This window comes from Mizuhopecten yessoensis, unplaced genomic scaffold (assembly GCF_002113885.1).
Source record: "Mizuhopecten yessoensis strain PY_sf001 unplaced genomic scaffold, ASM211388v2 scaffold2871, whole genome shotgun sequence".
Taxonomy (NCBI): Eukaryota; Metazoa; Mollusca; class Bivalvia; order Pectinida; family Pectinidae; genus Mizuhopecten; species Mizuhopecten yessoensis.
This window is the reverse complement of record NW_018404761.1, coordinates 6276-20932: the sequence shown is the minus strand read 5'-3', so window position 1 is coordinate 20932 and position 14657 is coordinate 6276. Positions and strand designations below refer to the sequence as shown.

Genomic DNA, 14657 nt, shown 5'->3' with positions numbered 1-14657 from the left:
CCGTGATAATATCCTGTTATGTGACAACAAAATTATTACAAAGATCACAAGATGGTCACAAAAATGAATCTCAAAAACACCAGACGGATCCGACTTGTGTTGACGAACACACAGTCAATGAGGATGGAGTATCTCTGTTCTCCAGATTAACTTATAACTGGGTACAACCACTTCTGAAAAGAGGGAATGAAAAGGCCGGTCTCTCATCTAAAGATATGTTCGCCATGCCAAACGATCTCAACATTAAGAGAGTTCAGGAACAGTTCTCTAAAACACTCCAACAGGTTGACTCTAGTGTACAGACAGACAAGAAAAAGAAGTCTACATTACTGCAGGCGTTGTACAAAGCCTACGGACTGGATTTTTTTCTTTACCTCGGACTTTTAGAGTTAATTGCACATCTGATTAACTTCACAGGTCCAATATCACTTGGTTTGTTGATTGCCTTTTTCGAAAATGGAGATGAACCATCAAACATCGGTTATCGTTATGCCTTTTTATTGTTCTTGTCGAGTTTTGGAAAAGCTCTCCTTGAGAGCAGATTTCACTTTGTCCGTAGTCATGTTTTGATGAAAGTGAGAATGTCTATCATGACGACTATCTATCAGAAAGTATTGCAAATAAGTACTGTCTCCTTATCGAAATTCAGCACTGGCGAGATTGTCAATTTTCTTGGGACTGATACAGATCGAATGATGGGCTTTTGCCATTGCTTCCACGCCCTGTGGAGTCTTCCATTTGAGACCATATTATGTATGTATATCCTATATCAACTGGTCGGGATTGCCATGTTGGGAGGACTAGTAGTAGCTTTGGTACTTGTCCCCATAAACAAGATCATATCAACGAAGCAAATTGCTCTCGGAAAGTTACTAATGAAAGAGAAAGACAAGAGAACGAAGGTATGTACTATTTGTGTTCACTTGATTAGTAAAATAAAACAACAGTTCAATTTCTTGCAATTTCGTTTAAACAAATGTTTGGATAAAACACCAATCAATTAAATATAATTAAGATGTCCGTGACCCCTTGTATGAAATCATTAAGAGAATGAGATGCTTATTTTAGTTAACGTTTCCTTTAACAGTTGATGAACGAGGTGCTGGGCGGAATTAAGATAATCAAGCTTTACACATGGGAAGATCACTCCCGGAAGATGATTGACAAACTCCGTGATGCTGAGTTACAGATCATGAAACAAAAGAAAGTTATCGGAGCCATCACTGGATATTTGTGGACACTGACCCCTATCTTTATGACCGTACTGACCTTCAGCTCATACACTATGATGGGAAATACGCTAACGGCCGCCAAGGTAAAAACAGATAATGTGTTTTTTGTGTTGAAATGTTTTTATTATAGTTTTAGTTATGGTATGTATTTTATCTTTGTTAATGTTTGACTCTTTAAATTAAATTGTTCATGTTCAATAAACAAACTAATTGTCTGGACGAAACGTCCGTAAAACACTAATCTAACGAAACATTCATACAGTAAATCCTATACTGATTTTGCAAATTTAATAGAAATAATGTGTATACTTAAAAATGTATATATTTTTTTACTTTTTTATATTTTTTTTATTTTCAAAAGAGTTTTTTCAATAGAGTGACAATAATAATGGATCAGTAATTCATTCAGATCATATAATACCCTATATGTCACCAATCATCTTTCATATCAACATTCATACCATACAAATTATGCCAAAAGAAATTTGTATCACTAAAGACTGCATATGGATAGGTATTATTTCATTAAATATCACACTGTATTGCTATAAGGAAGAAGGAAGGATAAAAGGAGAGAAAGAGAAGCTGGTAAGAAAACAAAAAATGTATACAATGTATATCGATTACAGATGTTCGCAAGTCTGGCACTGTTTTTGAAACTCCTTGGATCACTCAATCATCTTCCTTGGGTATTCAATGGCATAATGGAAGCAGTTATTTCCCTTGAAAGAATTGAGAAATTTGTTGCATTGGAAGATATTAATCTCGAAAGTTATTACGACACAAAACAAGGTAAACTTCAATGTCAATGTTTTTGAGTTGTACTAGCATGAGTTTATATACTTTCGTTTCATTATTTTTGAATAGACCAATTAAATGCATTTTGTTATTATGAACGATTCAAGCGGTAAAAAACCCCCTGAGATATCAGGATAATTGTTTTGTGACAAAATAACATTAATGAATTATTTCGAAATGATATCTGACATTCAGCAATTTCAGAAGTCAAATAAACAATGAAAAAAGGAGTAAAACTCATAGCGAATAGATATATCATTTTAAACCCATGAATCAGATATAAATTTGAGGATCAAAACATCATTTCAATTTTCCATCTATATGGTTACAGAATCGAAGAAATCCGAAAATGTGATATCAGTGAAGACTGGGAAATTCACTTGGGAAGAGGAGAAGATGCAAAGTGACGAAAAAGAGAATGCGACTGAATCTACCAGCGAATCAGGGGAGGCAACCAGTAAATCTGGAACTCTAAGTCTGCGAGATATTACTGTCGATATCACAAAAGTGAGTAATCATGTACATTGTTTGTGATGGAAATATATATATATATATAAATACCGGAGGCGCGGTAGTCTAGCGGTAGGACGCCGGGCTCGTGATCGAAAAGTTACGGGTTCGAGTCATGTCAGGGCACTGTGTTGTATCTTTGAGCAGGATACTTTACTCCGTTTGTTCCGGTCTACTCAGCTGTAAGCGAGTACGTGGTTGGGCAGTGCTAGAATTGTTGAATGCTAGCTGTGAGCGCCGAAATGGCAGCACCGGCTGTATGCTACACATGGAGTTGAGAAAGATATTGGCTGGTTGCAAAGGCCCTATAATCACGGATAATAATTTGTGAACCGCTTTGAGACGACCTACGAACTTTGTTGTGATAAAGCGGTATATAAGAACCTCTAATTATTACTATTGTTAATAATATTTAATTAACATATATAAAATCTAAGCCTTTTCATAACAATATTACAAACATATTTACTTTCCTATAGGGTCAGTTCATAGGAGTGATCGGCAAGGTTGGCTCTGGGAAAAGTTCCTTTCTGAACGCTATAATGGCAGAAATGGCTCGGGAAGACGGCAATATTTCTGTGTCTAACCTCAAAAACGGGTTTGCTCTTGCGGATCAGGAACCTTGGATACAACAGACAACCGTCCGGGATAACATTACCTTTGGCAGTCCGTTCAACGCCAAGAAATACGCTGAGGTTCTGGATGCAGCATCACTCACACAAGACATAGAGGTTCGTATGTGACACATTTTAAAGTTATTTTGTTTTTTACTGTAAAGAAATATTATCAGTATGTTTCCGATGACATATCATATAACCTTTTTCAGCAACCACAACAGTGTGAAAAATCGTTTCCGATGACATATCATATAACCTTTTTCAGCAACTACAACAGTGTGAAAAATAGCAATTTTGATTTTTCAGATGTTACCAGCTGGAGATAAGACAGAAGTTGGTGAAAATGGCGTAACTTTAAGTGGAGGTCAGAAAGCTAGGCTAGCTCTAGCAAGAGCATTATATCAGGTAAATTCAACATACTATTGATTCATTTGAACTTGCATTTGTCTTTGTAATAAAACGGATTTCTTTAAACATCACATTGAAAAATCTGAGTTTACTATATTTTCGCGCAAAAGTTTCAATTTGATTGGAAGTTTGTAGACGCTTATTTAATTTCTGTTTCCAGGATAAAGAGGTATATCTTCTTGACGACCCTTTAGCAGCAGTGGACGCTCACGTGGCACAACAAATGTATGACAAGTGCATCATGGGATTGCTAAGAAACAAGACGAGAATCCTATGCACACATCACATCAATTTTCTTGGAGAAGCTGATCTTGTCATTGCTATGGATGATGGAAAAATCACCAAAATGGGTGAGTGTTTAGACAAATGTCCATTTTTGTTATGGAAAAAGTATTCTAATTATAAGAATCATTACATTTTTAATAAAAAGTGAATTATAATTCAAACAATCAATTCATTTAATTAAAATACGAGTAGGAAACACAAATATATTGTTACTCTTTTGTTTACATTTTCATTAGGTCTTCCATCTGAAGTGCTTACCGATGTTAAGTTTGCTGAACACAAACCATCGGACAAAGAAGGCGTGGAGGTGGATTACAATGATAACAACGACAAGGAAGGGAAACTAGGAGAGGAGACTAAGGCCACCGGGGAAATGAAGATAGGGGTGTACAAAGCATATCTATCAGCGATAGGTAAATGGCTAGCCCTAGCCATGATAATGTCTATCGTATTGATGCAAGGTAGGTTTTTGTTTCTATTTCGCCAATCTGCGTTTACTTTGGAATTAAATTAGTCACCAATATTTTTTTATCTTATTTATGTAGAATGAATAGCCTGTAAGCATTTAAATGTAACCCACCACATGATCAAAACTGTTTAAATATTTGTTTTATCGAGGCGGATGACTGCGATTTTATGTGTACATTCCCTATTACAGTGTCCGAGATGATGAAAGACTGGTGGCTGACTTACTGGGTATCCAGTACTAATACTAACGATAACAACACCTCCATTTCTGGATATTTCTGTTTCCATGACAACATGTCTACACCAATTAGGTAAGCTTCCTTCATACCGATAATCTATGAACGTAAAGTTTCGCTAAAATTTCGTAAATTAATATTACGTATTTCGTGTTTAAACAGGTTAAACATTGTCACTTCCTTTTTCAGCTTCGATCAACGTTATGACTCCACATCACCTGCATCATCCGGGCAATCAAGTCTTTTCTACTACATGGTGGTGTACGCATGTCTGTCTGGTGTTTACTCTCTATTATCGCTTGTCAGGGAAATTTTCTTTACCTATAGTGGGATGAGAGTAGCGAAGACCATACACAGTGACCTACTCAATACTATACTAAAGGTAAATCAATGTTTAATTAATCAATCATACAATGTCGCTGATTCATGACCTGTATAAGCTGGATGTTTTTATTTGTTGTTGTATATAACTTGTAGTCGTTAACCTCGGAAATGTGGATATGATTTCTTACTTTAGTGATTTTGATTTCTAATAAGATGAACTGTGTGTTTGTAGGCGCCTATGTCCTTCTATGATGTGACTCCCATAGGACGAATTCTGAACAGATTTTCGTCAGACATGGGGACTATCGACGACTCCATAAGCCGCATGATAATGGTAGTTCTGTGCCAATTTTTCGAAGTTGTTGGAGCTATATCCATTGTTTGCTACGGAATGCCTTGGTTCATACTCCTCCTTCTACCTGTGGGCGCAGTCTACTATCAGCTACAGGTACATTCCCGAAGTGATTAAACACCAGGTTTTGATTATATATATATTCATTCTAAATTATTCATTGCTATTTTATATTTTTCATCCCGACCAATTCTGGTTAAAACGTATTTGATATACTGGTTGTCAATACTGACAATAGTAGATGCATTCGACAAAAATGCCTCATTCAATTTTCGATGTCTGTTTTGGCCAGATGTTTTGACTTGTCGATCATGTTGGCTTACATTAGTATTACATTTGTTCATAGGAAAAATATCGCCACACGTCTAGGGAAGTTAGACGAATAGCAAGTCTTAACCGTTCACCGATCTTCTCCCACTTCTCAGAGACTGTTGCGGGAGTAGTTACCATCCGGGCATTTCGGCAGTCCGAAAGGTCAGTATTATTTTCGTATAAGATTAAGGCTTGCTTTAAGGTTGATATACCAGCTTTTAAAATAATGAAATTAATTGATTTTTTTATTATCAGTAATCAACTGAGAATATTAGAGCAGTTTGAATAAAAAAATTAGCCTTATTATCCCAAATGTTATGTATAATTTAGCATTACTGTACTTTTAAATCGTTATTCTGATAATGACCACATTCTTGTAGATTCAAAGACCAATACGTTAATCGTCTGGACAACTGGTTAAAAACTCGTTATACAGCCTACAACATAGCACTCTGGCTATGGATCAAGACTCAATTGGTTGGAATTGTCATGGTGACTGGAATAGCCTTTTTGGCTGTGATTGAACACAGCATACATGGAATCGATCCAGGTATTATTTCTAAACTAAATGTACAATGATGGTATAAGACAAGATTTCAGAAATTGTTATGAACGATGATTTCAATGAATCCATATTTTTTATTTGCATATTGGGAAGCATTTATAATGTATCAAATATGTATTTCTACGTCACAGGAGTAGCCGGACTCGCCATTTCTTACATTCTGTCACTGTCCGGTCTTTTAAACGGAATCGTCAACTGCATAACTGAGACTGAAACACAAATGGTTAGCGTGGAGAGGGTACAGCAGTATATAGAGGACACGCCCAGCGAGAGATGGGAAGGGTCACAGGTGAGTCAAGTAAATTATACTTTTTATTACAAAAAATCATCATATCAGTTAATACTATTTAAACGAAATTAGTCATAAACATATTGTACATTTATCCTCATTGTTTATTACAGCCTTCCCCGGTCTGGCCAGCTACAGGTGTGATCAGCTACAGTGATGTCCACATGAAGTACAGGGATGGTTTACCTAATGTCCTCAAAGGCCTCACGTTCAGCACACGTCATGCAGAAAAGTTGGGAATTGTGGGACGAACTGGATCCGGGAAATCAAGCCTCTTCCAGACACTGTTCCGTACTGTGGAGATCAGCTCTGGAGACATAACCATTGATGGATTGAACATACAGCAACTGGATCTCAAAGACGTCAGGTAATAGTCTCCACATAATAACATGTAATTGTCAAGTGACTTTCACCATAAAGTAACACCTAGCTTTTCAGTGATTGTCATCATAAAGTAACACGTGACTGTCAAGCAACTGTTACCATAAAGTAAGACGAAACTTCCAAGTAACCGTCAACATATAGTAACACGGAACTATCAAACGTTTGATAACATCACGTAGGCATGTCAGATAACCTTCACCAACGTCTTCACTGGCGAATAAAATGTTAGGTAATGACTTTAACATGAAGTAAGGCTGTATGTTTTTATCCGCTAAAGACAGAAGGAAACTGGTCACCATATACATATATGTATTTTCACGGGATGTCTTTAATAAAAAAAGAATGAAAATGTAAAAATCTATATTGAACATCGATTGAATTTCCACCTACCTGCATTGATCAATGTATGCAAAATTAAGATAAAGTTGTTCGCCATTTAATGTAAACCAACACACTTTCAGACGACATCTGGCTGTGATTCCCCAGGACCCATTCCTCTTTAGTGGTACCGTCAGGGAGAATCTGGACCCCACCTCATGCTACAGTGACGAGGAACTGTGGGGGGTTCTGGACAGGTGTCACCTCCGACTGCCTGTCGACAGACTCGGGGGACTCGAGGGAGAGGTAGCAGAGAAGGGCCGGCATTTTTCTGTGGGACAGAGACAACTCATATGTCTGGCTAGGGCACTCCTCACCAAGGCCAAGGTAAGATCTTCTATATGGTTTCCGACAATCCTCTAGCTAGATTTGACTATTCTCACTGAGGTATTTCATTTGAATTTGGACAATGGGAATTTGAATGTCCATTTCAATAATGTTGGCATACTAAGATGACATTGACAAGCTTTCTCAGTTAATGACCAGATGATAACTTTTTAATAAATCATAATGGGTATATGCATGAACTGATTTTTAATTATTTGAATAAAACGTTGAACAAATTAAAATGTTCACATTATTTTCTCCTCTAAGGTGCTGTGTATTGACGAAGCTACGGCTAGTGTGGATCTGGAGACAGACATGTTGATACAGGAGACAATACGACAGGAGTTTGTGAACAGTACGGTGCTGACCATTGCCCATCGTATCAACACCATAATGGACAGTGACCGAGTGTTGGTGATGGATCAAGGTCAGGTGGCCGAATTGGACTCTCCAGAAAACCTTCTAAAAAATCCACAATCTGAATTCTACCAGTTAGTTCATGGGAAGCAATCTCGAGAATTTTAGCGTCACGGCTTCACGTCTGGAATATGACTTTGTTTAATAACAATGTTAGAAGACTTTACTATCTTTGCAAATGACAATAATATATGTAGGGTCTTTATTATCGAAGAAACCAATTATAGCTATGTACGAAATGTATGTTACGTCGACGATAGGTTTTTATAATCATATACATGTTACATGTAGCTGTATGGTTTTTAGTTGTAATGTGTATGATATAACAGGGACTTTATGCAATATATTACGGGTATTATGAATACCAGGACAGAAAGTGTACATTCTAGTGTATGGACATATGGTGACTTTCAGTTGATGTGTGTTAATGTTGTATGTATAAATGACAATCTTTATTTGTTGTGTAAATGATAAAACAAGGACCTCTTTGTGGTATATGATGAGTATTATGAATACTTTGGTAAAAAATGGCAAAACATTGTATGGATGAATGGTGGACTGTATTAGAGGATTATTATTATTTGGATAAATGATAAACTGTATTCGTTGTGCTTTATTTTATTGATGAATTTTGAACTCTATTAGTTGTAAATTCTTAATTTAATGTACAAATAGTGAAATGTATTTGTTATGTTAATGGTTAAACAAACATTGACCATTTTGGGGTTCATGACCTAGCTTTGCGAATACTATTGTATGGAGAAATGACGAACTTTCTTTGTAATGAATATGGTACAACAAGGAACTGTATGTGGTACATGAGCGGTATTATGAACATAATGGTAAAACTGGCGGCTAATGCATTAATAAACGATGTTTGTTACTAGTTTTATTGGTGCTAGTTGAATATGCAATGTCTTCGTATCACACCTATTATTCAATAAATGATTCATTGATGAAGCAATGTTCATATTATATTTTGAAACTTTAATTTCAATATTCTTTATTTCAATCAACACAAACTGTTACATGAAGCCAATGTCAGCTTGACACGCCAACAATAGTAAAACAAATCATCAGAACGGATGACCAATATAACAATCTCTTCATATAATGCATCATAAGTTAAAGGAAAAACAAAACGCGAAATTTAACTATAGACAGGTGTGTTTTAAAAAACCCGGATAACACAAATTCTGGCTAGTTGCTTGAACATTAAAACTCTGAAACTTTTTTTTTTATTAGAGGTGATAAAGCCAACAGTACTCCGAAATTTGAACATAAATAGATAAAATCCAGACCGAAAATCTTAACTTGTACCCGACCCGCCAGAGGATTAATTACACTGACAACGAAGTCTCTTCTAAAACTCTATCAATGTGATTAACTTGTACCCGACCCGCGAGAGGTTTTATTACACTGACAACGAAGTCTCCTCTAAGCATCTATGAATGTGATTAACTTGTACCCGACCCGCCAGAGGATTTATTACACTGACAACGAAGTCTCCTCTAAGCATCTATCAATGTGATTAACTTGCAACGGTGTCAAAGTTTACGATCCATTATATAAATATGTAATACAAATATATAAGGACATTACTTTTGCTTGACATTACATGTTGAATTGGGGACATGCTAGTTGTGGCGGTTATAATTTGTGCCTGGTTATAAACCTAAACGAGATATCCTTTCCTTACTAATCTAAGTCCGAGTCCACTGCGAGATTCAAAATCATTGGTATTGGTCGTCTGCAGGAAACATCGATGGAAAAAGTGTACTGATTCAAAAGGAAGTTCGATGTGAATTATGGAGTTAAACAAAGGAAATTAACATAAATGAAAAGAAATGTAATCAAGGTGTGTACAAACTGAAAGTGAAGAGTTATGAGTTTTTATCAGAGAAATGAAAACGAGCAGAAATTCCTGCATTTTTTAGTTCCATTTGTTAAATAATTCATACATAAACGCACCAAGTAAGATTGGTGTGGTATTCATGTAAGCGTTAGTTTTATATTCAATTAATTTTGGAAGACCAAATTTCATATAAATATAAGGTATTTGTCAATGCTTGTGTTCTTTAAGCATAAAAACACATGAATTTAAATGGTATGAATGATATATTTTTAACAATACATACATAAATAGATATACAATAAGCCTAATGGGCCTGTATCACTCAATTTTTATTCAATGATATTGGCAAATACATTTCATATCCGTTATCTTAAATGCTTTTTTTAACATTCAAAATATTTCATTTCCCAACCATACTGCTTGCAATCATAGACATATGTACATAAATAAATATTTTGATAAGGGGCTACCAGGGTCTTGGAAACCTGGGGTCAGCCCCCTTAACAGTATGGTGTCCGCACACAGGAGGGTCCTCATTCAACATTCAGCATTCACCTAATTTCTAGTTTAAGTTTATTTGTATTCAGTAAACATTAAAAAACAAATAGGAAAGGTGACGGGAAATAAAACATTTGCAAACAGAGTACAGGACAAGAATACAAAACATACTTCCTTCATATCCCAATAAACTCCATATACAATATAGTATTATAAAAACAAAGAGTTAAACTGGGTATATAACAGACAGACAGAAAGACAGACAGACAGATTTTTTTTTTTAATATTAGTTAAAAAAGTTTTCAACTTGCACTATCAGCTTAAATATCTATACATCTATTATCTATAAATATGTTAGGTGTGTGTCAGGGTGTAGAAATGCATCACGTTTTGTTAGCCAAACTACCAATCAAAACTATAAAATTTATTTCTATTAGTTATTATTTCTCCATAGATTTATATGAAACTACTCAAAGCACTGACAGACAAATCACAGTTTTTCACATCCAACTAGAAAGGTACACTTACTTGATATATATCAAAAACTAGTATTCAGATATATTTGTATTTATTATAATCAAATACTTCTCTGAAAGTGGGATGCATGTCTATATAAAAGAGGCATTGTGCCAAGATAAAAAAAGAGTAATTATGAATAAAAGTATATAAAATGGAATGAAGTATGTAGTCCGATCACAATTTCTTAAAAGTTGGTTAAGATACCTTGAAATATCACTTGGTTACATTATTATAGGGTTCTAATTTGTGTTTAGACACAAAATAGGGAGAATTAATGAGGTTACTAAAGCAGATATATAATCAGGTTACAGTGACCTACTTATTGACTACATGTATGTGCTATTTTTCGGCCATTTTTATTATTTTGCTGCATTAGTGTTACACAATACATCAAATTTATGAAGAAAGTTTCAAATTATAACTTATAGTTTTATCAAAAACGCGCCATTTGTGATTTTGGTTCCCTACTTCATCCCCTCATATCCTGGAATGGTATCTAAACTGATCTTCATTTTTTGATTTCATAATGGCATAACCTTTAGGTATGATTATACAAACAAACAAAACACAAAAAAACCTTATCGGTGATAACCAACAAAAGGCTGAAATTGGCATCTAACCTTTTAAAGCCCGTCATCCAAACATGCTTGTGGCTTAATTGTCGTCAAATTCGTTTCAAAACAACAATGAAATGTTTTACTTGGGTTGAGTTTTTTTTCATATAATAAAATGAACTTATTGCGTACATAGTTATTAAACTTAATTGTAAAAACTCCGCTATTTCATAAATGCATTTTATGATTTGAAATTAGGCTAAAATGATATTATTCTTTTGAAAACAATTGAAACGAAATCGCTACACAAATAACAAAATGCGTATTTAACATAGAAGACATCCTTGCTATCTCAGTGAGAGCTAATTAGTATAGCGTCGTATATTATGTCAAACTTTGAACACAATATTTACAACATATTAAATATAAAGGGATAAGCATATATGGTTATTTGTAATTGAAGGCAATTTAACAATCATAAGTTAAGACAAATTAAAAGGTAGGGGAAAAATAATTGGGAAAAAAACAACACAATTATGTTTTAGATTAAAAGGAACATATGAGAGACGAAGTGCAATTGACAAATTCAATATAATTAAAGCGATATACATTTATATTGTTTATATTGTGATGCGATGTTTTTCAATTATAATCTCCGCGCAAAGTCGTCATGAAAACTATATGCAATATTCCTCAATTCACAATAACAAACAAAAATATATGTTGTATAACATTTAAGTTAGGGTTACCAACTTTTGTATATATATGAATTAATTGTATTTTCTTGGACCAGTTCTGTATATTAGTAAACTACTGCAGAAATCAGTTTGGATGTTTTTTAACATTTACACAATCCAAATAGACAGGCTAACTAATGTATCAATTGCAGGTATCATAAAGATTTGAAATCAAATTAAACAAATATTTCTGGATGAAATATTTTCATTTTCAGTCAGTAATTACAAATTGATTTCCGTTGATTTGAATCGAATTTTTAAAGCCGGAAACATATCAACGGTAATACAAGTACAGTCTACGTATTTATTATATTCCAAGGGAAATATAACACAGCACACTCAGTAAACGTTACTGTGCACTCCCTTTATTATATTTCCCTCTCAGCGATGCGATAAAAAGAGAAAGGAGTGCTATAATGATATCTGTAAGTACACAGAGCAACTTATATTACACTGATTGTGAAATCCAAAATGATGCCTACCTTATTTGTGTTAATTACCGAACGTGGCAAAATTGATAAAACACCATACAAATCATTTTTTGTTTTGTCTATTAGTATATAATACACTTACAATTAAAGGTTACATAAATTTATCAGTAAAACTCTGCCATTGACACAGGTATAGGAATGTTGACCTTGTGTCGATAATGCTTGCCGCTTGCCGTTTCCTCACCACAACCGTACGCTAGTCATGCAACGAACAGTTTAATACGTTAGTGTTTTTTGGCCATTGATATAACTATGCATTAACCACACATACTCCTTTGTATGAAAGCCTCGACTATACTCGAATATGGCATATACCAACGTGAGAAGCACTGTTATCTTCAAAATATAAACTAATGGAGACAACACGTATGCTGAAAATTAACGGGATAAGGACTGCTATCTTCAAAATATTAATCAACAGAGATGAGATGGGAGTTTAATTATCCGTCAATAAAATAGCACCTGGACGTTTTGTGTGACAAGATTCGTGAATTATTACGCAATCAACATAACTAAATCAAACATCCCGTTAAGTACATGATATATCGTATGTGCATTGCACTAGTACATGGTACAAAGTATAGATTGTTATGAAAGAGTTTGTTACGGTGAATTTATCCGGAAAGTACAGAGGAAAACTTGATCATAGACGTATAAGAGTGACTAACAATGAACAACAAACACACGTAAACAGTAACAATGTCCCGTACCTACGCGGCATTTAAATACACTAGACTGACCGTGTGTTCGATCTATTATAGTTAATACAGCTACGTCACCCGACCTCGTTGTCATATCGCTGTGTATATACTAGACGTGTATCATGTCTATTTTTGGTTGGAAAAAAATCCCCTTTCTCTAGACCCAGGAAAATCAGCAGCATGCTGAATTCTGGTATTTTGGCCAGACTTCTGTATAAAATGAAGTGTCCGGTAAGTTGGGTCATTCATCTTGGCTGGAGCAGACCTCGAACGGTTAAAGTTGTCAACATTTAAAATATTGTTGAAGTAGAAACCACAATCAATCGTACTCGCCGGTAAGTCTTAATATCATATTACTATTTGAATGAGCATTATACATTATATTTAGTACCATTTTAGTTTTAAAGCGGAACGACACTAAATCGTTTAACGTTAGTATCATTGAAAATTCAGTATAAGTATATACATCATAATAAAAGTTATTGTGGTAGTTATATTTTAGTACAGTGGACCCAAATATAATTCATTAATTAAAAATACATGCATTTATATTTTCTATTCTGAACACAATACTAAATCAATAACGAATAGAGTATATTGATATGTTAAAATGTAAATCGGTAAAGGAAGTATGTTAAAAACAAAATGAATCACGGTAGTTATTCACTTTCTAACACAATTTATATGTAATGAAATAAACAGAGACTATTCCTTATTAATGTATCTATTCGGCGGTTCGTGTGCATGCTTTATTTCCCCCGATACACAAGTTCAAATCTGAGCAGAATTTATCCCAAATGGTCACAAATACGAATGCCTTTAACACATAGAGATATTCCGTTCAGTTTCTTCTTCTTCAACTTCTTTCTGATTGGTTTAAATACTGCGAACATGATAAAATAGTTAGTTTGCATACTTAAATATTATAAATATAACTTCATCTAGAATATATATACATATATTGTAGATTGCGATAAAACAGTTTTAATCAAAAGAAAATTGAAAATTGCCTTGATTTTCATGTCATACATATTCATATCAACTTAACATATATACATTTTCAGATAATTAATATGGAGTTCTCGTTCTGGAGAGCGCTGTGCATTAAAGAAAACATGATCATGGATGACAACGTCACAATTTTCAAAGAAGACAATACAACTGTGTTGCAAAGCAAAGAATCAATGGTTGTTCAGGCTGTTGTCACAGAAGAACCATTTGAAGTTATAACGTCCTCAGTTGTCAATGTCCTACTTGCTGTCCTAACCGTGATAATATCCTGTTATGTGACAACAAAATTATTACAAAGAACACAAGATGGTCACAAAAATGAATCTCAAAACTACCAGACGGATACGACTTGTGTTGACGAACACACAGTCAATGAGGATGGAGTATCC

The 14657-nt window shown here is 34.6% G+C and overlaps 1 protein-coding gene across 1 annotated transcript; it reads left to right on the top strand.

The window, feature by feature from the left end:
- Positions 1-1155: 1155 nt before the first annotated feature.
- LOC110446598 (multidrug resistance-associated protein 7-like) lies at positions 1156-8854 on the top strand. The gene is made up of 16 exons (XM_021491816.1): positions 1156-1315; positions 1862-2024; positions 2362-2537; positions 3020-3271; positions 3464-3562; positions 3726-3915; positions 4087-4311; positions 4509-4629; positions 4744-4936; positions 5111-5326; positions 5577-5704; positions 5923-6092; positions 6239-6396; positions 6510-6763; positions 7242-7485; positions 7753-8854. Exons 1-16 carry the CDS (start codon positions 1157-1159, stop codon positions 8008-8010), a joined length of 3006 nt encoding a protein of 1001 aa, XP_021347491.1. The 5' UTR covers position 1156; the 3' UTR covers positions 8011-8854.
- The last annotated feature ends 5803 nt before the right edge of the window (positions 8855-14657 follow it).

Coding starts and splice junctions, on each gene's coding strand:
- LOC110446598 (XM_021491816.1), top strand. CDS start 1,157: ATGATTGACAAACTCCGTGATGCTGAGTTACAGATCATGAAACAAAAG. Junction 3,272..3,463: donor CACTCACACAAGACATAGAG/GTTCGTATGTGA, acceptor TTGATTTTTCAG/ATGTTACCAGCTGGAGATAA. Junction 5,327..5,576: donor CAGTCTACTATCAGCTACAG/GTACATTCCCGA, acceptor ATTTGTTCATAG/GAAAAATATCGCCACACGTC.